Source organism: Pelodiscus sinensis, chromosome 3 (genome assembly GCF_052426305.1).
Source record: "Pelodiscus sinensis isolate ZL-2025 chromosome 3, ASM5242630v1, whole genome shotgun sequence".
In the NCBI taxonomy this organism is placed as follows: Eukaryota; Metazoa; Chordata; order Testudines; family Trionychidae; genus Pelodiscus; species Pelodiscus sinensis.
Window position 1 is genome coordinate 145934078 of NC_143054.1, and position 24412 is coordinate 145958489.

Sequence of the window (24412 nt, forward strand, 5' to 3'; positions counted from 1 at the left end):
TGCCTCGGTGCCAAAGGCAGTTGTGCCGCATCAGGCGCCTCTGTGGTGGTAGGTAAGGCATCTGTTAACGTGATTGGCACTGCGCTCTCATGCCGCATCAGTTGTATCATTGCCAGATGGTGCTGCACCTAATGAGGCAGGCAACTTAAAGCCTGTCACCTCGGAGTGTGAGTTAGTGCATGCCCATTGCTTTTCTGTACTGAGGGCTCCAGAGACACCAGTGGTGTCATTCGTGCTGAGGTATGGTGCCGCCACTGCTCTTGGCACCAACTGTGAGAGAGATGGCTGCTTCAATGCCGTAGCCCCTTGTGGTGCTGAGGAGGCTCTTGCATCCCTGCTGTTTGTTTCTCGGGTTGCTGGCCAGAGTCACAGGCTGGTCTAAGAAAGTTTTCCAATAAAAATAACTTGAGGCGGCGGTCTCTATCTTTCCACACCCACAGTTTTAGCTATGTCCAATGAGGGCATTTCTGAGAGATATGCTGCTCTCTGAGGCAGCGGATGCATTGTGAGTAACCATCTGATATCGGATAGGTTCTTTACATGAGGTGCAGAGCTTAAACCCTGGTGAGCCAGGCATGCCAGTGGAACCAGTCAGGGACTGCAAGAAGGGATTAACTGGGAGAAATAAAAACCCTTATACTAATCTAGATTTTTTTTAACTAATTAATTAATTAACTAACTATTTAAACTCATTAACTAACTACTATAATGAATTTAACTGGTTTTAGAGAAGTATGATCATGTAGAGGCGAAGAAGCGAGGGAGCACTGCTGAGTCTGTCTGTAGCTGGAGGCAGTAGAGAAGGAACTGAGGAGTGGGGGGGAGGGGGCTCGCGCAAGCACGATGCCTGTAGCCTAACAGCGCGCGGCTGCTGGTGCGCGCATGCGCGGCCCCAGGGACACTGCTACAAAATCTCCACTCTGTGGCTTGTCGGCAGTGCACCGACCTAATGTGGATCACCCACGGGGACAACTCTCGAAGAAGAAATTAATTTTATGAGCTTTATTGAAACATACAAAAAGCAAGGTGGTTCAAATGATTAATGGTCCACCTTTTATTACTCTTCTTGACCTAAGGTTATATGGGATTACAAATAATTCTAATACTTCACCTATGCATTGCAACACCTAGTATAGGCATCACACAGCCAAATATTTGATCAAACACCACTCTAGGCAAGTCTGAGTGTGGTGCTCTAAAAAAATAAGAAACTGAACTAATTCCAATGGTGTCCACTATTTTTCAATACCTGGGAACAACCTGGTCATCAACCACTCATGATGACTTTATTGTAAGGTTATACAGTGTAAGGCTTGATTTCACCTCAAGTAGTCATTTTCTTTCCTTTGATACATTTAAGCCAGGATTTATTATAACATTACCACTAAGACTGTTTCTTATGATTCAATGCAGTACTAGTAAATCAGATTTTTTTTAAAAAATAAAATGACAAAGATCTGTACCTTCTCCAACTGCTGAAAAATGTAAGACAGAGTCCTAGGAATGATGCCTCGATCACTATAACGTTCTGCTCCCCCAGTGATGGTAAAAGTCTTGCCACTGCCCGTCTGTCCATATGCAAAGATAGTGCCATTATATCCTGCTAGAGCACTAAAAAAAGGAAGAAATAGATACACATGTGGCATACAGTACCTCTCCCATGGTTATCTCTTACAGCTTCATCCAAACCCTGATCCAATGCCAAATGTTTCAATTGTCTTTGGTGTGCATTTGGAGCAGGGTAAAACACATTTTAGATCAGATGGAGTTTCAAGATTTTCATTAACTTAAAAAGCAATGATGTTTTGACTCATTCTATAATTAAATTAGCATTACCATTAAATTCTAACAAAGTTTATTATTATATACAGACTTTTAGTGTTTACGTTAAAAAAGTAGAGGGCTATAGAGAACATTTAATCTCTAACCCAACCCTTCTTTAATCCAGTCAGTTGGTGATGACTAAATTAGACAGCATCTGATAGTTGTCCAATAACCTGTGTTAAATGAGTTTGATGGCCCCAGTCTATTTTCTAGTAGAAAAGTGTGTGATTTTTTGTGATTCACAACCATCCCTGTTAGTCTTGTTGACAGTCTCAACAGAGAAGCCAAAAAGCCAACTGTCCTCTTGTGGAGTAATGTTAGTTCGAACTAAGGGGTTTGATTCAAACTACCACGGCCCAGAGCACACTTCCTGGTTCGAATCAGCTGGAGATCGGAATAGTGCACAGGCGAGATTATGCTAATGAAGCACGGGATATTTAAATCCCCGCTTCATTAGCAATTTCGGTCGCCTGCATTTGCATCCCTAGTTCAAACTACAGTTCAAGTGTAGACGTACCCTTTGTGCTATCCTGAAAGGGCAGAAAGAGCATAATATAGTGTGGAGGAAATGAAGTATTCCATCCATCAAACCATCCATTCCATCTCCGTCTTTCAAAGGTAGCCTGAGATCCATGGATTTTACTCATACTCCTACAACATCCACATATTTGGAAGGCCAAGCTTACTGCCCACCTTCTCCACAACTGAACAATGTATAGGAAATCCCATAAATTGAAATTCAGTGTCAAATCCATTAATATTTTTGATAATTCTCATAATTGTGGTATCTCCCATACAGAGCACTAAATGGTCCTTTGTTTCCAGTATGAACAATCTTTTAGGAAAAGTAAATATGTACAAAATTTTGTGGAAACAATAAAGAATTAGAAAACAGTTCATGGATTATATTCTACTCTGGTTCTTATACTGTACCACTCACCAACCTATCCTAGTACCTTCCAGAAGTGCATTGTGACAGGACTAGCAGCAGTCATGTGTCAGTCTCTCTTTTTCTCTTCCTTTTTCTAGGAAGTCAACTGCATGTGGATTTTAAAAAATCGCTTATGCTATTTATTTTTATGAGGAAAAGTAGGACAAGTTTGCAATTGGAATGAAAACTGATGGCCAGAGTATACAGCTGACTTGACAGCGGATAGCCTTGATGCACTCCCTTCCCAAAGCTGACCCGTGAAGTCAGGGTCCAGTTGAGCTTGACCAAACACTCTGTGGAAGCGTACAGCACGTGGAGAAACCTCACAAAGTCAGACCCGAAGCCAAAAGCCCTGCAGAGTGCCCAGGAGATACCAGTGATCCATCCGGTCGAACACCTCCTGATCCAAGGACAGGAGGGCAAATGACAGACCATCCCTATACCCCAGCTCTTGGAGATCCTGGACCAAATAAAGGTTGTCGAAGATGGTATGGCCTAGGATGGTGCCGCTCTACTCTGCACTAGTTAGGCCTCAGCTGGAGTACTGTGTCCAGTTCTGGGCACCACATTTCAAGAATGATGTGGAGAAATTGGAAGAGAAGCGCAACATGAATGATTAAAGGTCTAGAGAACATGACCTATGAAGCCAGGCTTCATGAACTGGGCTTGTTTAGTTTGGAAAAAAGAAAATTAAGGGGGGACATGATAGTGGTTTTCAAATATCTAAAAGGGTGTCACAAGGAGGAAGGAGAAAATTTGTTCCTCTTGGTTTCTGAGGACAGGACAAGGAGTAATGGGCTTAAAGTGCAGCAAGGGAGGTTTAGATTGGACATTAGGAAAAAATTCCTAACTGTCAGGGTGGTCAAATATTGGAATAAATTGCCAAGGGAGGTGGTGGAATCTCCCTCTCTGGAGATATTTAAGAACATGTTAGATAGACATCTGTCAGGGGTGGTGTAGACAGAGCTTGGTCCTGCCTTGAGGGCGGGGGGCTGGACTCGATGACCTCTCGAGGTCCCTTCCAGTCCTATGATTCTATGATTCTATGATAGGTCTGGTCTGGATGGACCATGTCTGCCAGCACGGACTTGAATCTCTGTGAGATGGCTTTGGCAATGATTTTATAGTCTATGCCAAGGAGTGAGATGGGACGCCAATTCCTCAGACCGTGAAGGTTCCCCTTCTTGGGCAGCAAGATGAGCACGGCTTGCCTGCACGATACAGGGAGGACCCTGCTCTCCAAGGACTCAGCCCAGATGCTGGGCCCGGCCATGCCCAGGGACTTGTTGAGATGGAGGGCTTCTGAGAACTCAGCCAGAGAGAGGAGCAACTCTAGCTGGTCCTGGTGGCCCATGCTGACAGTCAGGAGTTCATTCCAGAGAACTCTGCAGGTGTCGGTGTCAGTTGGATCTGGGGAGAAAAGGGAGGCATAGAAGGCACGAGCCCTCTCACGCATCTCCAACAGATCCATGAGGGGGGTGCCATCCTCTACCAGAAGGCAGATTATTTTTGCCCCCCCCCCCTCTTTTTCTTCAGGGTGTAGAAGAAGCAGGAGTTGCAATCCATCTCCTGGAGGAGGTGGATGCGAGAACGAACAAAGGTACCCCAGGCCTAAAGGTCATCGAGGGCCTGGAGTTCCTCCTGCTTCTCCTAGCACGATCCGCAGAGGGATGGGTCTCTGGGGCCGGTGTCAAGCCACATCTCTAGCTCTAAAACCTCCTGCTCCAACTGCTCTATCTTCTGCTGGCTGGCTCCCTGGGTGTAGTCGCGACAGAAGAGCTACATGCACACTTTCCCCACATCCCACCACTGCCGTGCCGAAGAAAAGGCACACTGCTGCCAATGCCAGGCCAGCCAGAACTCCCAGAAGGACGCTAAAAAGCCCACATCCTCCAGCAAGCTGTTGTTGAAATGCCAGTAAACCAGCCCCAGCCTCTCCGAGGAAAGAGAGGCCATCACGGCCACCAAATGCTGAATGCTGGAAGAGTGGGCCTGAAATAGATGATGACGAAAGCAATAAATGTGGTCCAACCGGGAGTGAAACAACTGTTGACCCTCTACCTGGAAAAGGTAAATGCTGCATCCTCATCCGGGTGGAGGTCACGCCAAATGTTCACCAGGGAGTGTTGGTCTATCATCTCCCTGAGGACACCTGTAGTGGCTGGGTACTGCTCGCTTCCCGTGTGGTCCCGTTCCTCAAGGGAGCAATTGAAATCCCCACCCAGGACAAGGCACTCGTGAGGATCCAGAGAGCTGAGTAAGGCAGACGCCTGCTGGTAGAAGTGGAGCCTTTCCAGGCCAGATGTCGGGGCGTAGATGTTAATGAGATTTAATGTCAGCCCCTCCACCCGGACCCGGAGGTGCAGCAGGGAGCCCTGCACAACCTTGGCAGTCCTGCACAACCTCGGTAGTCACCAGCACCTCGGGCTGCAGGTTCAGGGAGAACAGGGTCACCAACCCGAATTAACAGGCTGACAGGTGGCTGAAGTAGACCCTGTCCCCCCACTTCAGACACCAGAGCTGGAGCAGTGAGGGTCTCCTGCAGGAAGATGACAGAGTACCCCCTTCCCGAAGGAAGGAGAATACCTGACACTTGTGGAGACCCAGCCTGCAGCTCTGGGTGTTCAGAATGGCAAGGACGAATGAGGGCATTGAGAGGGCTGGGGAAGATCCTCACTGGCAGGAGTACTGGCAGCACCCATTGGGCCCCGCAGCAAACCGTGACCATATCCAAACATGAGCAGGGTGTCACGGAAGCCGCGGATCCGCTGGTAGGCTTCAGCCTCCCACTGCCCAGTCCCTTTACCCTCCCCCAAAATGGCTCTTACGGTCTGGAGGACGAGATGGAAATCTTCCCAGCGCTGAAGGATGAGAGCCACTATGTTCTTGGAGCCACAGATGTCTTCCAAGAAGTTTTGCATCTCGCCCTTCACTGCATCAGGTGTCAGGACCTCAGACCCAGACCAACAGCCCGCTACACTCAGGTGGAGGCAGAGCTATAGGGCTCCAGAGAAGTGGCCCTCTCTCTCCACCTAAAGATCATGACAGGGGAGGTTAAAGGGCTAGACAGAAGGAGAGAAGGATACTTCAGAGCAGTCAGGAGCAGCTAGCCTGAGAATATTAAGGGCGGAATGGAAGCAGCTGGGCAGGGCTGTGACAAAACAATTAAGGGCCAGGTAATTTGGCTCCAGGCAGCTAAAGGGGACTTTTAAAAAGCCAAGGGGGAAGGGAGTGGAAGAGGGACTGGGAATGACAGATAGAGAGGAGTTTGGAGCGAGGTGGAGAGAAGCCATAACTGATAAGAGAAGAATCAGAAAAGCTGAAAGAGAGAACAGCAAGGTTGCCAGAGATAACAGTGTAGGTGAGGGGGACCTACCAGGAGGGTTTGGACTTCTTTACCCAAGCAGCCTGAGAGCCCAGCCTGTAGCTGGGAAGGACTGGTTACCCAGCCCAGGCTGAACAGGGGCACCAGACTCAATGCCCTTTTAACCGAAGGACAGAAGCCCAAATGCCAACAAGGAGAAGCAGGACCCACACTGCTGTACTTAAGTCTGAGTTAGTGGACTGAACAGGGTTATGGGGCCCAGAAGTGGGACCTACCCTCCACACTGCATAAACAAAAATTAGCTTTATGACAGATACTTTTATTGTGCCATAAGAGTAGAGTTACTGATGATGGTCCTTGTGACGGGGCGCTGGTGTTCTGAGGGACCTCGGAACCCGCCGCAACCTGGTTCGCCTGACGGGAGATGTGCAAGACCTGTTGTGCCACCTGCTCGGCACAGCTGGGAGGAGACGGGATTGAACGAGGGCACAGCGGCCCGCCCGGTGTAGAAGGAGGGGCTGCCCTCGCCGACAGCACCCCGCACTACACAAAGAGCAGGGATGGCGGAAGGATGAAAAGCATACCGGAACTCCAGAGCAGGGGAGAAAGCGGACCGGAGATGGGGGGGACAGGTCTGAGGAGCACCGAGGATGGACCCATAGCCCCAGTATGGCTGTAAGTGAGGAGCAGGAGGGGTAGGAAGTGGCCAAGGGCAGGGCTGTGCTAAGGAAGGATCCCCCACCAGCCAGGCAGGGACTGCGCTGACCCTGTCCTCAGGGCCCTGGGCTGGGACCTGTGAGTGAGGGTGGGCCCGGATCCCCCTACACTGCAGGAGAACAATAGGTGAGACCCCATCCTGCACCGGCCGGTACGGGAGCCAGGCTACAGGAGGCAGCACTCCAGAGAGAGCGAGCGAGACGAAAAGCCATACAAGGGACCAGACTGAGGACCCTGGGTGTTAGCCCTGCTGGAGCAAGGGTGGAGGTTGTCACTGTGCCCATCTGGTTTGGGGGCTCCAACAGGGCCATTGGTTGCCCTATGCCGGGGACACCGCACCGATAGGGCTAGAATAAACCAAGGGAGGGAACCCCGGGAGCTTGGCCTGGCCACGTCCGAGGCCGCATCAAGGGATCACCCTCTCACAGTCCTCAATCTGGAACTTTAGGCAATCTTTGAGGTGAATCTGGACCCAGGCCATTAAAAATCTTGAAGATAAGGACTGAGACTTGAATTTGACCCAGTATTTCATGGGGGTTCAGTGTAGTGAGGTGACAATAGGTCTTGCGTAATTCTAGAATCATCTGTTGTTGTGAAGATGCACTGCTGAGCTCTGTAATTGTAATTTACCCTTGAGTAACTAATTCATGCTCAGAGTGCACTGCAGTTATCCCACTAAGAGGTAGTCAAGGTTCATACTAATAAGGCTGGATCACCTTTTGAAAAGTTAAGATGCATTCTCCTAGGTAAATGCAGATGACAGAACATGTGGACACTATAATGTGAGAGTTTAGGTCAGTTATGAATCCAAGAGTCCAATACAAGCACAAAGTCTCCTAGTTAACTGTATATGGCAGAGCACATTACTCATGGACATTGCTGCATGAGAGCTTAGCATAATCTGTTATATTTGAATGTAACTTCAGCCAGCTGTTCTTCATCCATAAACTGATTTTGGCTAAGCACTGGACAATCATGGTAACAGTGATATTGCTATATGCTGTGAAAAACAGATGGAGATGTGTCATCCCACTTCCATGATCAACTGAGACATTTTTTATTAACAAATTTGATTAATTTAGAGTATATGAGAATATGTATGTGAATGTTTCTGGTCTTGGTTTTGTTTGCAAAGAGATAGTTTTAATGCAACAAAGAACATACCCTTTATCTATAGTGATCTGGATTTCATTACTGATAAGGTGATAGTTTGATGGAACTATTTGTATATGAAAATATGGTTAATGCCTTTTTTATTCATACATGGCAAATGTTCCTTTCACTACCAGCAGAGACTCATACTTTTTGCTGAATAAGACCTTGAACAGGGAATGTCTGAGGTATAACAGTAAGTTTTGGTTACTTACCCAGACCTCCCAGATAATACATATATGTGAGTACATTGATATATGTATTATGCTTTTCTTTTTTTAATTTCATGTATACCTTTAAGTCTGTATTGATTTTATTTGATATTAGTTATATATTTTATTTGTCCAAGTTTGTTTTGAATAAAGACTTATTTTTGTAATTTTTAACTTCATTTCAGATTGTGTAAACTGCCTGAGACTATTCCTAGAAAACAAATACTCTGGTATCTACAGTATACAGATATTATGTCCTATACCCTATGGTGAATGACAATATATAAATACCCAAGTTAGATATTATGGTCATTACTTTGTATTTTCACTTTACTGTAAAATGGACTGTTTACTGGAAACAATCACCCAAAAGTAGTTAAAATTAGAAAGTGGATTAAGTGTTCAGCCTACTTTTAACTACAATATTCATATAGCCAATTGAACTATAACTCAACAGTCTGCATTTGACAAAACAGATTATAAAAGCTTTAGATTCAGGAATGCTAAACTCTTTTTTTCAGCAACTATAGCTTATAAAGAGTTATGTAGGTCAATCTGCAGACCTGAGTCAGAAGGTCTGTGTACGCAGTCTAAATGGGTTAACTTAGGAGCTGGGAATTCTACTTGGTGGCAAAGCACCTAAAAATTAGGTGTTGAAATATTTAGTCCTTTTGGGAATGGTCACTACAGCCCAAAAATTTGATGGTGCTATTTGGGAAGGAGGTACAGCCTAGATACATTTCCTTAGAGCAGGGGTTCTCAAACACTGTGATACTGTGACCACCTGGGGGGTTGGGACCCAGAGTTTGAGAAATGCAGCCTTAGAGTCTTCCACCAGACGGCCTCCTGAAGACCTCAGCCACAAATAAAAGCTGTCTCCAAAAGCAGTAGAAACATCAAGGGAAAACAGCAGGGAAACACTAACAGACCTTACTTGGAGCAAACATCCCATTTTGCAGGAAGCTAGTAATGTGCATCTCCTTGCATTAAATATAGCCCTCTAAGCTCTGTCCAAATAATTAATCTTTAACTAAAAAGACTGGCCTGGTTACTAATTGAAATCTCGTTTAGATTTTGAAATAGTCATATGTGATGCCACATATGTAGTATTTCTTCAAAGTTACACCCAAACATTCTAAATTTCAAAGCGGCATCAAAACACCAGTAAATCTTGCAGGTTTTTCTCTCAGGCAGTTGAGCTTTGGCATGGTTAAAGAGATGTTTCATTCAATGAATTGCCTCTTAACTACTTCAAACAAAACACATCAAGGATACATTATCCAAGAGAAGAGGTCTTGCTGAAATGATCTTTGTGAGTTTATGAAATGTTGCAAGACTTCATGTTCAGAACCTGCTGGACTAATTCCAGGCAGATTGGCCAGGATGTTGCTGAAGAGATCTGTCTCCAGTATGCTTTCATAAACTGTGTGTCCAGACTCAGGTTTTTTTTGAAAAAAGTAGCCTTTTTTCGAAAAAACTTCACCTGCGTCTAGACTGTAGCCGCGTTCTTTCGAAATTAAATCGAAAGAACGTGGCTTTTCTTTTGATGGTGGTAAACCTCATTGCACGAGGAAGAACGCCGTTTTTCGAAAGTGCTCTTTCGAAAAAAGGTGTTCTTGACTGCAAACAGGGCTTTTTAGAAAGAGAGCATCCAGACTCACTCGCTGCTTTCTTTCGAAAAAGCGGCTTGCTTTTTCGAAAGTACTGTTTGCAGTCTAGACGCGCTTTTTCGAAAAAGCCTCTTTCGAAAGAGGCTTTCAGTCTAGACATAGCCAAAATTACTACTGTTTGTGATTTTCCAAGTTTTTGGAGGGACATCTTTCCTTAATAATAAATATCAAGTTTAGAACTAGAGTCTACAGAGAATTAAAATTTGTAAAATGGGATAACTTAAATATATTCTAATTTGTAATTTCTCCTATTCTCAAGCAATCTGTTTTATAAGAAAAAACAACAAGGAGTATGGTGGAAACCAACAAGGAGTACGGTGGCACCTTAAAGACTAACAATTTTATTATGGCATAGCGTTCATCGGTTAACTTGCATGGTTACATGCACCTCTCTCCCCCCGCTGTCTCTGGATATGTCTACACTGCAGAGTTTTTTCAGAAAAAACTTCACTTATGTCCACCCTGCAATCACATTCTTTCAAAAGAAAACTGAAAGAACAGAGGGGGTTTTCCAACATTGGTGAACCTTTTTCTACGAGGAAGAAGTCTTTTTGCGAAAGAGCTCTTTCGGAAAAAGGCATGTGTTTGTGGACAGGGAAGAGGGAGCTCTTTCAAAAGAAAAGGAAAAAGGAAAAAGCACAGGTGCTCTGGTGGCCACTCCGTCCATAGTAATCACAGCTTAAATGCGAGATAGCGCATTCAATGTGGATGCTATCTTTTGAAAAAGCAGATTATTTTTTTGATGAACTTTTGCAGTGTGGACGCTCTCTTTCAGAAGAAGATTTTTCAGAAGATCTTTTCTGGAAAAGCTTCTTCTGAAAGAAGCCTGAAGTCTATACATAGCCTCAATGTCAGAGGCAGCAGGGGAAGGGAGGGAGGCAGGAACTGGTACACATACAGAGCCAGGTTTCAAGCCAGCTCTCTGCGCATGTAGTTCTCACAGAGCAAACTGCTTCTTACAGAGGCAGCAGTGCATGGGGCAAGGTAGTAGTACTGACTCCCATCTGACTCCTTGTGTGTAAATATGTAACCACTGAAAGTCAGGGCTTACACATTTACAAAGAAAATGTTAACATACTTCTCCGAAACCTGTTTTATGAGATACATTTTACTTATGGGCTAGTATTTAATGTAACAGCATTTATTTATAGAATTGAGAAGCATATTTCTTTTGAACTATATAAGAAAAAAAAACATTGTTTCATTCAATAAGAACCAAATCCAGCAGTCCACAGTCAAGCAAAGTTCACACTGATTTCAATGGGAACTTTTCCTATGTGAAGTTTTGGCCCCTATTTAATTCAACTAAATAAATACTGACAGTGGTCATGGCAAAGGATTTTATAACAATTATTCAGCAAATAAATGAAGCATTAATTAGATTTTGCTCCTACTGCTAAACACAAACTACTTAAATGTCTCTTTTTATGATCTCATTTAGAATATGTTACAGTATTCATTTCTTGTCATTATTCTGGACTTAACACTCTGGGTCAAGGATTTTCTTATTTATGTATAGATTCATAGGCCAAAAGGGAGCATTGTGATCATCCAGAATGGCCTCCTGTATAACACAGACCATAGAAGGTCCTCAAAATATTTCCCAGAGCATAGCTTTTAGGTAAACATCCAATGTTTGTAAAAGGTCATCACAGTGTGGTCCTAATCCTTGAATGGGCATCTATATACACACACACACACACACACACACACGTTCTTTAAACAACTCATCTGTAAAGAGTTCATGTCATCCAACATTCCAAAATTGCTAAAAATAGTAACAAATATCCATCATGGATAAAAGACTTTGAAAAAAATAGTACCAATAAAACAATTCAAGAGGGGATATTGTTAGCATGAACATAGCCATTTTACTAGATTAGCAGCCTGAGTTGTAACCAAATTACCTCTTAATCCCCAGTAATTATTTTAACACAGGCACATGTCTATATCATCCTGTCACTCAATCTGTTAAGTCACAGGAATGTGAGACCATTTCTTCACTAATCACTTTCCTCTTTTACAAGTGAAGCTATTTTTCTTGTTACATTATATTAATGAAATTACATCCTTGCCATCTGATTAACCGTATAAGCATCTACTGATGACTTTTGGAATCACAGCAGTTCTTCTTTGATTTGACAAAATGAGTCAGCAACATTTTTCAGTATAAAATGGGGAGACTATCTTCATTGTACTGTGCACAACTAAACTTACAGTTTTTCCAAGGCAGGTGACAAATTATGGACACATACCTGGGATCAGGATCAAAATTAATGAAATTAATAATCATATTGATGTTTATGCTCACTGAGGTCCCAGGAAGCATTGTCTAGTGACCTAAAGACAGGACAAGAAACCAAGAGCTTATGACTTCTAGTCCCAGCTCTGACACAGACCGCCAGCATGGCTATGGACAAATCTCCATCTCTGACTTAGTAGCTGTCATAATCAGAAGTGCTGACCATCACCCGGTAACTAAGGGGTTAACTTCCTGCACCTAGCCAAGGTGTCGGGCAGTCAGCCAATAACAATGCAGGTAAGAAATTCAAATTGGAAAAGAGGGGTTTTCTCTCTCTCTTCTTGTTTGAGATCAGAGCAGTTTCTCCCAGGTATTGAGGGAGATGAGAGACACTTCTCTCTCCAAGAACGGACTTCTTAAAATGTGTAACTAGGGAAAAGTTGAAATAGTCCATCAAGGTTTATTGTTTTCCTTGTCTGGAGGTTTGGAAATCATGTCTGAGCTTGCTAATTGTTTTTTTTTCTCTTTTGTAACTAAGTCTTACAGCCCAGGGGTTTTCTGAGTATCTACAAGAAGCGTTGTGACTCGATCTCGCATTTATGATAGGCGCTGTGCGCCGTTGTGAATGTGGTTGTAAGTTGGAGGTTTTTGGCCCTTTCTGCACTTACAAAAATGATTGTAAGTGCGAGGGGTCAGCACTCAGGTGGTTGCAAGTCAGGGGCCTCCTTTATATCAAATGGTGGCTCTTTCCATCTAGCCAATTTACTATGCTTGCAACTGTAGTTTTGTTTTGATAATAAAAGATTGTTTTTTTTTAATTAACCAGTATTGGTTGATTGTTGTGTTCTTAGATCTCAGTGCCTAGTTAAAAGGCAGAGTCCATTGTTGTCCATAGATTCCTTCTGTTTTCTCAACTCTAAGCAAAAGGGAGGTTGGGGTGGGGAGGGGGAGAGAGTTTTACTGTAGGGAGGGGATTTCCGAAGTGATCTCTTCCCTGGTTTTCTTGGAATTACTTTGGTGGTGGCAGTGGATCCCCCAGAATCTGGGTATTAGGATTTTGTAGGGGGAAGTTTTTGTACCAGAGCCTGTAGATGCAAGGCCTCCAACTTCTGCATTCGTTGTGCCAGAGTGGAAGGGAGGAGGTAACTCACCTTCCTGTAACTAATGTTCTTTGAGATAAGCATCTCAGAGTGGATTTTTGATAACAGTGCATTGGGGCTGCATGCACGGCATGCGGTACGCGCAGGCCCTCCCCGGTACCATCTCACATGCGCGACCACTCTCCCTTCAATTCCTTGTCTACCTGGAACCCGACATAGGAAAACAGCTTCTTTTTTTCCCAACCCAACGTAGAGGGGAAGCAGGGAGGGTAGTGGAGCACCCCCAGGGACACTCATCTTCAAGAACGTCAGTTACAGGAAGGGGAGTAACCTCATCTTCCTCACCCATTATTTAGTGAAATCCCTGTGAAATTCTTAAAAGGTCTCTTTCCCATGGGTCCATATGTTCTTAAGTACCCATACTAAACAATGGATACTTAAGAACAATTTGCATCTCCTCTATCAGCTTCTTGTAACTTGAACACTCTAAGGGTATGTCTACACTACCCTCCTAGTTCGAACTAGGAGGGTAATGTAGGCATACCGCACTTGCAAATGAAGCCCGGGATTTGAATTTCCCGGGCTTCATTTGCATAAGCGGGGCGCCGCCATTTTAAAATCCCCGCTCGTTCGAACCCCGTGCCGCGCGGCTACACGGGGCTCGAACTAGGTAGTTCGGACTAGGCTTCCTAGTCCGAACTACAGTTACTCCTCATTCCACGAGGAGTAACGGTAGTTCGGACTAGGAAACCTAGTCCGAACTACGTAGTCCGTGCTGCGTGTAGCCGTGCGGCACGGGGTTCAAACGAGCCGGGATTTAAAAATGGCGGCGCCCGGCTTATGCAAATGAAGCCCGGGAAATTCAAATCCCGGGCTTCATTTGCAAGTGCGGTATGCCTACATTACCCTCCTAGTTCGAACTAGGAGGGTAGTGTAGACATACCCTAAGGGTATGTCTACACTACAGTGTTATTTCAAAATATCTTATTTCAAAATAGTTTTTTTGAAATAGCTTATTTCAAAATAATGCAGCTACACACAAAATGCATTTCAAAATAGCATTTTGCTATTTCGAAATAGCCCATCCACACTGAGTGGACTCTGAATTGCGTTTAAGGCTGGCCGGAACCATTTCCAGCAGTGCACCAGGTCAGGACTTATTGTGCGGGGCCGCTGCTTGAGGTTATCTGAGGTCTGTGTGTAAAGGGACCCCCCTCCCCCCCAGACAGCCAGGTCTCAGGTTTCCCTGCTTGCTTGTCTACCTGGATAAGGGACAGCAAAGCATTTTGTTTCCACATGCTCTGGTTGCCCTCACTCGGGACACCACAGCACTCTGCAACATGGAGCCAGAGCTGCTCCTGGGCACTCTAGTGCTTCTCCTGGACGCGTTGCTGCGAGCCTGGCTGCACTTGCTGCAGGCTGCCATCCAGGAGGTCCATCGGGAGGCTGTCAGTATTCAGGAGGCCCTGCGGAAGAGCTTGCACCCTGAGGAGCCCTCAGAGCTTCCCTGGTCTCCCACACCGGGGTCTTGTGCCTCATTCCTCCCTCACGTCCTTCCACTTACCCTCCCTAGTCCCCCTTCTTGATGTCAAATAAAATACACATATTTTTATGAACACAAACTTTCTTTATTCAACAAAACTGGAGGGGAGGGAATGAAACTCTGGTGAGACTGGGGAAAAGAGGGAGAGGGGAGACGAGAGGGTCAGAGAGGGGTGGGGGAAACCTTGGAGGAGGGAGCTGGAAGGGGGAAGCAAGGAGAAGAAGGGGGAGGGAAAGCTCAAGGCTCAGGGTTGGGGGTATCGCCGGACCAACTTGATTGTTATGCAAACCTGCTCCTGAGTTCACGTATGGCCTTTGGTGGCCAGGCGTCTAGTGCGGAGATCATGGACGTTGGGGGCATCCCCTCCAAACCTGAATAAGGTCCATGATCTCCACCCTGGAACAGGAAGGCGCCAGCCTTCTCCGGTCCCTGGCAGGCTCCTGGGAGCTGGGAGACTGCTCCTGGGGAGTGGTGGAGGGCTGGTTGCCAGTGGCTTGGAGTCTATCCCTTTAAGGGCTCTGGGGAGGGGGAGGAGGGAGAGAAGTGTTCTTGGTTGAGGCTGGAGTGGCTACCAGGGCACCCTGGGAAGGCTGGAGGCCACCTATTTCAAAATAAGTGTCTACACAGCACTTATTTTGAAATAGCTATTTCGAATTTGGCATTATTCCTCATAGAATGAGGTTTACCAAATTCGAAATAAGCACTCTGTTATTTCAAATTTATTTCGAAATAGCAGTTTGGCTGTGTAGACGCTAGGAAAGTTATTTCGAAATAAGGGCTGTTATTTCGAAATAACTTTGCTGTGTAGACATACCCTAATTCACTATTTTTTCCCTTTCTTCCCCTCCTCCATCCCCTATTTATTTTTGGATCTGGACTTTTAATTCTCTATTCATCTGAAGATGTGGGTTGTACCCACGAAAGCTCATGATACCATCTGGTTGTGCCCAGAGTGGCCACCAGGGCTCCCTGGGAAGGGCTAGAGGCGAAGTAACGGTAGTTCAAATTAGGAGTTTTAATTCGAACTGCCTAGCCCATGCCGCGTGTAGTTGTGAGCAGGGAGTTTGAACTACCGGGCATTTAAAAATGGCAGCACCTGGGAACATACAAATAAAGCCTGGGATATTTTAATCCCGGGCTTCATTTGCAAGTTTGAATGATTACATTAGCCACCCTAGTTCAAACTAGGGTGGCTTGTGTAGACATACCCTGGGAAAGCAATTTTGAAAAAAGATTTGCCTTTGGAGAAGCCCAGTAATTTAAATATCCTTTCTAATGTGGAGTACTGATACAAGTTCCTTTTAATTAAAATAAACAAAATACATCAACATGACATTTTCTCTTAATATCTTTGCCAGAATTGTGGCATAAATCTAATTTTCTGATACCTCACATTTCAGAGATATGTCTAACTCCCAAACTTACATATAACAGCACTGTTTTATTTCAAGAGCTTACTGCACACATGGGTTTCTTTAGAAACTGATCACAATTTTCCTGAAAAGGAGGTGTAACAATATTTCTGTTTATTTCAACAAGTTATCTAAAATATACAAGTTCAACCATGAACACTGACAGAAACATGGGATTTTACTGAAAAAGATGCTCTGTTCATCCAACCAAACAGGCACACACTATAATAATCAGATTTCTTTAACAATTTGAAAATCTGCAAGTTGTGTCAGGTACTGTACCCTGTAACAGTGGTTTGATGACATATTAATGAATCCTTGCACTTCATATGACCCCATGGTTGCAGACATTTTAAGAAGGGACCTTAATCATTACTGTCTGATTCTTCAATTTAGCAATTTTTAAACTGGATGTGTCAAACTGAAATCCAAAAGAAAAGTGATCAAATAGCTCTTATGTGTCAAAGCCACCCATATTAGTAATAATAAAGCTATGGTGGAAGTTTGTCTAGAGCAGAGCTCAGCCAGCTACTGCTTACCACACTGAGGGCATGTCTACAGAGCATGCTTATTTTGAAATAAGCTATTCCGGAATTTATTTTCTGAAATAGCTTATTTCGAAATAGCACATCAACACACAAAAAGCATATTGAAATAGCACTTAGCTATTTTGAAATAGAGCATCCACACTGATTGGTCACTAACTCGTATTTGAGGCCACCTGGAACCACTTCAGGCAGGGCATCAGGACAGCAGTGACGTCCTGGATCTGCTGCCTGAGGCTATTTGAGATGCGTGCTTTAAAGGGATGCTCCTGTACGGCTGTTTCTCAGGTTCTTCTCCTCCTTGCCTACCTCTCTGAGGGAAAGCAAAGCATGTTCCCTCAATGCTTTGATTGCTCTGTTGGACACACAGCACTCCCAGCTATGGAGCTGGAGCTGCCTCTAGGCATGCAACGGCCCCTGACTTTTGTGGTGCAGTTTCTGCTGCGGTTTCTAGCCCTGCAGGAACACAACCCCCAGCTCATTGAGGAGACCCTCAACATCTGTTTGGGAGCACAGCTCTCCCAGCTGCATGCCACTGTGCACTGTCGCATCTGGCGGATGGATACCAGTTCTGATTGGTGGGACCAGCTTGTTATGGAGTGGTGGGACCAGCAGTGGCTCCAGAATTTCCACATGAGGAAGGAGACCTTTCTGGAGAGGTGTACCTTGCTCGCCCCCGCCTTCATGCAACAGGACACCCAGATGCAACCTGCCATTCCCCTGGAGAAGTGGGTTGCCACTGCTATTTGGAAGCACACCACGCCGGACATCCATTGGGAACCAGTTTGGCATGGGGAAATCGACTGTCTGGGCCCTCGCCATGCAAGTATGGGGCTCTCAGGCTAGAGCCTGGGTGGGAAGGGGGGGTAAAGTACTGGAATTGGGAATCCTAGGGAAAGGGGAGCTTCGGGGGGAGCCTCCTTCCCCAGGCAGTTCTCCAGTCCTTCCCTCACACAGCTCTGCCGGGCCATCAACACCATCCTGCTGTGCAGGGTCATCCACCTCAGCAATGTGGACCCCATTGTCACTGGCTTTGCTGACATGGGCTTCCCCAACTGTGGGGGGAAGCACCCATGTCCCCATCTGGGCCCCTGACCACCGGGCATCTCTCTACACATAAACTGCAAAGGCTACTTCTCCATGGTCCTGCAGGCCCTCATCAACCACCACAGGCAGTTTACTGACATCTATGTCAGGTGGTCAAGGAAGATCCAGTCCCTTCCACAAGATGAAGGCTGACACTTTCTTCGAATTAACTGTTACATCTCATTAAGGACTTAGTTCGAATTACCGTTTCACTGCCGCGTGTAGCTGCGGGCAGTTACTTCGGATTAGTGGAATTTAAAAATGGCGACCGGATGGGAACATGCAAATAAAGCCCGGGATATTTAAATCATTTGCAACTTCGAATGCCTACATTAGCCTCCCTAGTTCGAACAGGGGGCTAGTGTAGACATACCCAGTGTTAGAAACATAGTTAGTGTGATTATGTGTTCTTTAACTGAGCCACATTATCAAAAATGTGGTAATGAACTATGTATGAAAGCCTGGGCCAATGACTCATTATTAATTTATCATATCGCATCAATGAGACCTAGAGATTTCAACCAAGTCAGGGTCCCACTGCACTAGGCATTGTAAGAGTTAATAATACTCCCTGCCCCAAAGATTACATAACCTAAAAGACAGGACAAATTAATAGGTTGTGACAAGAGAATTGAGAATATCTTTATTTTCAGTATCCCAGTAGCATTAATATATAAGAAGGACTTTACTTTTGGAGGCCACTATGTTGTAAACAGTTCTGTCTGCCAATTAAGTCACCCAGCAACCTACTGTAGCAGCCAATACTACAAATCCAGAATCAACATGCTGCAGCTGCACTCAGAAATGCCACAAACCAAACCCAAGATGGGAAATCTGTTACGTTACAGCACAGCTGAGTGATGGAGACAATGAACAAAGAATAATGGGCAATTATTTTTGAGATAGATAGAAAGGGAGAAAGAATCACCTACATAACTTGAAGAACAAAAAAGGTTGACAAATTCAAACAGCATTTATGTACCAAAAATGTATAATGCACAATAATTCATCCTTGTTTCATATTTGCAAAACTTAGTATGAGCTCTTGAGGATGACCTTGTTTTAATGAATATTGGAATTGCTGAAATATTTCTCATTGTTTAGATCTGATTTTCTTTATGCACATGTATCTTTTAATAATTATTCTCTGGGTCTCTCATTTCTCTAGCGGTAACATTAAAATGGTTAAACATTTAGCTATCTTAAGAGTAAATGAAAGAGACAATGGTCAGCTGTAGTTTGCTTAAGACAGCAGCTATATAAGCAGCTTTTGCTTTAAGAGATCAGCAAAACTTCAAGTATTTCCCCTATCAGAAGAAATCTCCTACATCACTATCTGGTAACATTTAATTAGTTTTCATCTAGGCAGGAAGACATTTCCAATACCTTAACTGGATTTTGGCACACATCTATATTTATCTAGACCAAAACATACTGGCTCAGTGAGGGTATGTCTACACTACCCTCCTAGTTCGAACTAGGAGGGTAATGTAGGCATACCGCACTTGCAAATGAAGCCAGGGATTTGAATTTCCCGGGCTTCATTAGCATAAGCGGGGAGCCGCCATTTTTAAAACCCCGCTGGTTCGAACCCCGTGCAGCGCGGCTACACGGGGCTCGAACTAGGTAGTTCGGACTAGGCTTCCTATTCCGAACTACCGGTACACCTCGTGGAAGCCTAGTCCGAACTACCTAGTTCGAGCCCCGTGTAGCCGCGCTGCACGGGGTTCGAACCAGCGGGGTTTTAAAAATGGCGGCTCCCCGCTTATGCAAATGAAGCCCGGGAAATTCAAATCCCGGGCTTCATTTGTAAGTGCGGTATGCCTGCATTACCTCGCTAGTTCGAACTAGTGGGGTAGTGTAGACATACCCTGACTGAATGCAGTTTGTACCTGGGGCTACGTCTAGACTGCAAGCTTCTTTTGCAAGAGATCTTCCAGAAAAGCTTATTTTCAAAGAGAGCGTCCAGGCGGCAAAAGCACAACGAAATAGCGATTTGCTATTTCAAAAGATAGTGTCCAATCAGAGTGGGCACTATCTCGCATTTAAGGCCACCCGGAACCAGTTCAGGCAGGGCATTAGGTCATCAGTTGCTTCCAGGTGCTGTTGCCTAAGGCTAGCTGAGATATGTGCTTATAGGGACCCCCCAGACAGCCGTTTCTCTGCTTGCCTACCTCTCCAAGGGACAGCAAAGCATTCACAGTGCATGCTCTGGTTGCCCAGCTTTTGGGACACTGGACCCCTTGCCATGGAGCCGGAGATGCCTCAGGCGTGCGATGGCCCCACATTGCCATGCTGCAGTTTCTGCAATGGTTTGTGCAGGCTGCCTTCATGGCCCTGCAGGAGCCCAACACCAAGCTCATCAACGAGACCCTTTGCGTGTGTGCGGGAGCAAGGCCCTTGCAACCCCACCCCATGGTGGAGGGTTGGTTCTGGAGGCTGGACACTAGTTCTGACTGGTGGAACTGGCTGGTGATGGAGTGGTGGGACAACCAGCAGTGGCTCCAAAACTTCTACATGAGGAAGGCCACCTTCATAGAGCTGTATGTCTGACTCACCCCTGCCCACTAACAATGGGATACCCATCTGCGGGCCACCATCCCCCTGGAGAAGCAGATTGCCATCACCACCCTAGACAGCTACCAGTTCGGCATAGGAAAGTCCACTGTCGGGGCCCTCCACATGGAAGTAAGGCACTCTTAGGCTGCAGTCCCTGGGGGGAGGGGAGGGAGAAGGGTACTGGAAAGGGGGACCCTAGGGAAAGGGGAACAGGGGTGGCGGTAGGATTGGGATGGGGGAGAAGCCCCATTCTCGGAGGGTTCTGCAGTTCCGCCTTCACACAGCCCTGCAGGGGGGTGGGGGTAGCCTCATAAGGGGTGAATCCTGGAGTGTTTGAGGGGGTCAGGGGAGAGGGCACCTCCCAAGGGCTCAGGCACCCCCTCTGATTCTCTGTTTTATGAGTTTCTATGTCTCCTTCTGCAGGTGGTGAGGGCCATCAACACCATCCTGCTGCATAGGGTCATTGGCCCGGGAGACCTGGACCCTATCGTGGCCGGATTTTCCGCCTTGGGCTTCCTCAACTACGGGGGAGCCATAGATGGAACCCACATCTCCATCCAAGCACCAGAACATTGAGCCACCCAGCACGTTAACCGCAAGAACTATTTTTCTATAGTTGCTGCAGGCCCTGATCAACCACCGCAGACAGATCATGGACATTTTTGTCGGGTGGTGGGGCAGGGCACATAACACCCATATTTTCAGGAATTCCAGCTTCTACCAGAAGCTGGAGGCTGGCACATTCTTCCCCCAGTGCAACATCATGGTCGGGGACGTTGAGATGCCACTGTGCATTATGGGGGATGAGGTTTACCCCCTCGTGCAGTGGCTGATGAAGCCGTACACCAGCCGCCTAGACCCGAGCAGGGACTGTTTCAATACCCAGCTGGACTGGGCCCACATCCAAGTGGAATGAGCCTTTGGATGTTTGAAGGCGAGGTTCAGGTGCCTCCTGACCTGCCTGGATGTTGGGGAGCACAACATCCCCAAGGTGAGTTAGGCCTATTGTGTTCTCCACAACATTGTGGAGAGCAAATGTGGGGGGCTTTCTTCAGGGATGGGGGGCAGAGGCCAGCCAGGAGGGAAGGACCTTTGAGCAGCTGCGCAAAGCTGCCATCCGCCAGGCCCATCGGGGGGGGGGGGCGCATCTGGGAGGCCCTGAGGGAGAGTTTCTCTCAAGGACCCCAGTCACTCTCCCCAGGACCTCCGCACTAGGGGCTTGTGCCTTGCCCCTCTCTGCCTTTCCCACAACACCCCTCCCTTCCCCACTTCCCTGTACAGTTTGTGTTCAAACACAATCTTTATATTTTTTATAACAAAGAAACTGGGGAGGAGGGGAGCTGAGAACATGGACAGGAGGAGGGAGGAGGAGGGCTCAGAACCTGGATGGGGGGAGTGAAAACGGGGGCTCAGAGCTGGGGCTGGGAGTAGCGCGTGGTGTGGCTGGAAGTTCCGCTTTGGATCCAGAGACCTCGGAGAAATCAGGGAATGGGAGGGAAGCAGGGACAACAGGGGGATAATCAGGAGAGGGGCTGGAGTGGGGTCAGGTATGGCAGGGGAAGGGAGAGCTGGCATAGCCATGGCAGGAGGGCGGGGGCAGGAGCCGGGTATTCCATCATCTCCAGTATGATGGCACACATGTTGCAGCCTTGCTGCATCAGCTCGGTTTACATTTGGCTCCACCATTGGGCGTAATCCTGGACCTTCTGGGCCAGGGTCTGCTGCATGTCCTGGAGGATGCCCACGTGTTCCCTTATGAGGTCCTCATGGACCCTCTGGCGCTTGCGGCTTTCTCAGGGTCAGGTGGCTGCCTCAGGTGGTGATTATCACCCCCTAGTCTGCCTGTGGAGAATAAAGAGGGAGAGGTAGTCTGTCATCCATGCAGACACTGTCCCTGAGCCCTTGCCCTTCTCTGTGAGCCATGAGCTGCAGTCCTCAGGCCAGAGGACAGTGATGTCTCAAGACCAAGGCCATGTGTGGTCTTGTGACGGGGTGTACCAGCCCCGCACTGAACTAGCAGGATTTAGCCAGGTAACCTCAGCTGAAGGAGCCTTGCCCCCACAGCCCTGTTAGGCATGCTCAGACTGTAGCCCAGGTATAAAAGCCTGGGGAGAGGCTCAGTCTGGGTTGACTGCTGGAGGAGAAAGACCTCAGGCTAGAGCTCCTGATCAGCAGCAGTCAGCTGCCCGAGGGGAGAACAGCAGACCATATATCCCCTGGGATCCACGCAGGAGAGGGGCCTCAAGCAGCCTGACCATCCATGGGAGCCGCACACATGCCTGCGCCTAGCAGCACTATCCCCGGGAGCAGGTGGTGTCTCGAGCGGGCAGGCATTCCCATGTATGGCAATCCTCAGTCTGTGTGCAGGCATTCATGTGCCCTTGTCCCCAGCGTGCTTCCAGTGGTGACGGTGGTGGAAGGGCATTCCCTCTGGGGGTCAGACGTGTGTGTGGCCTCCCCAGAGCCTGTGAGCAGGAGCCTGGAGGAGCAGGGGGAGTCTGGGTCTGCTTCCTGGGACTGCATGGTGCAAACTGGCGCTGCATGTGCATCCGTGTGCACAGATTGCAGCGCAAGGGCCAGGCCGAGAGACAATCGCACCCCAGCCCCTCAGCGCCCACCTCCCCCACCATGTGTGTATGAAAAACTAAGAGCACTCACTTGATGATCCCTCCCTGGCCTCGGAGGGTGCCTCGGATACATCCAGGTCCAGGGGTGCTGGCAGTTTCCTCCTCCTCCAGCTCGGCATCCTCCTCCTTCTCCTCGTCCTCTGGGACTCTCACCCAGGCGACAACGGGCGTCTCCAGCCCCAAATCGAAAACAAGGGGTGGGGAAGGGGCTGCACCGCCCCCCCAGAATGCAGTGCAGCTCATTGAAATAGGGGCGAGAGTGGGCTCCTGCCCTGGAGCAAGAGCTGGTGTGGCCCTGCTGCAGCTCGTTACGCACCTGCTTGAGGCTCCTGGGGTGGTGGCCCCTCGTAGCCAGGGCCTTGGCTATCCGGCCATATATGGCAGCGTTGCGCCATCTGAAGAGGAGATCCTGGAGGGTTTCCTCCTCACCCCATACTCCAGGAGGGCCAGGATCTCTGCCCCAAACCACAACAGCGCCCCTGGCTAGATCTTGGGAGCCCTAGGCATGCTCCCTGGGAGAGCCAGTGGGCTCTCGGGGAGCTTGAGGCTGGGCCATGGCTCAGAAAAAGTGTGGCAGTGGCAGCTCCCAGGGCCAGTTTCCTGCCACAAGTCTTGTCCCAGATGCTTGAGCCTTTAAGAGCTGGAGGAGACAGGAACTATAAAGTTGTGACGAGTTTGGATGGAGTGGCCACTAGGGCACATGTGTTATTTCCTCGAGGCCTCTTTTTTTTTGACAGAATTACCTCTTCCATGTCCACACACGCCTTTTTCCAAAAAAGCTCTTTCAGAAAAGGCATTTTTCGTCATAGAAAGAGACCCTTCTGTTCTTTTCCGTCAGAAAAACCCTTCTGTTCTTTCAACTTTTTGTCAAAAGAACGTAATTACAGTGTGGACACAAGTATTGTTTTTCAGGAATAACGCCCGTTATTTTGGAAAAACACTGCAATGTAGACCTTATTTCTGAGTTCTGGAAAAATTCAACAAAATATCTACAGAAAATTCATTTTGTCATTTCCTGCTGCCTGCCTTTGCTCCTGTCATCATGCACAACTATCTGACCCTTTGAGTCCTCCTCCCACCCACTCTTGTATTTTCTATTCATGCGTCCCAATATGCGTCCTGAAGTTCACTCCTGACCTGGCCTGCCTCATCTCTAACCTCCCATTCAAGTCTCTCCTTAAAACATACTTCAAGAAGCCTATAAACCCAATGCTCCCTGCCCCCAAAAATAATTGCCAAAATTGGCAATAAGGGAGAAAGGAATGCAAGAAAGAGGAGAAGAAAAGTTCTTTACAAATAATTGTGAAACTGGTGATATGCCACAATGTCTGATGGGCAGGTGAATGGCTACTGGTAACATCCATGTTTCCTTTCCATATAAAGATTCAAATTTGCAAAACATACACATAGTCTTTCTACATAAACATATGCTCCTGCTTCTGTTGATTTGACTCATTCTCCCATGTC

The 24412-nt window shown here is 46.8% G+C and overlaps 1 protein-coding gene across 2 annotated transcripts in view; it reads right to left on the reverse strand.

Annotated features, from left to right (window-relative positions):
- KIF6 (kinesin family member 6) overlaps nt 1-24412 on the reverse strand; it is a 380441-nt gene that overhangs the window by 338542 nt on the left and 17487 nt on the right. For both annotated transcript variants that reach the window (XM_075925091.2, XM_075925090.2), the window contains exon 4: nt 1464-1611. In XM_075925091.2, coding sequence (XP_075781206.2) covers nt 1464-1611 — 148 coding nt within the window. The remainder of the gene's footprint in view (nt 1-1463; nt 1612-24412) is intronic.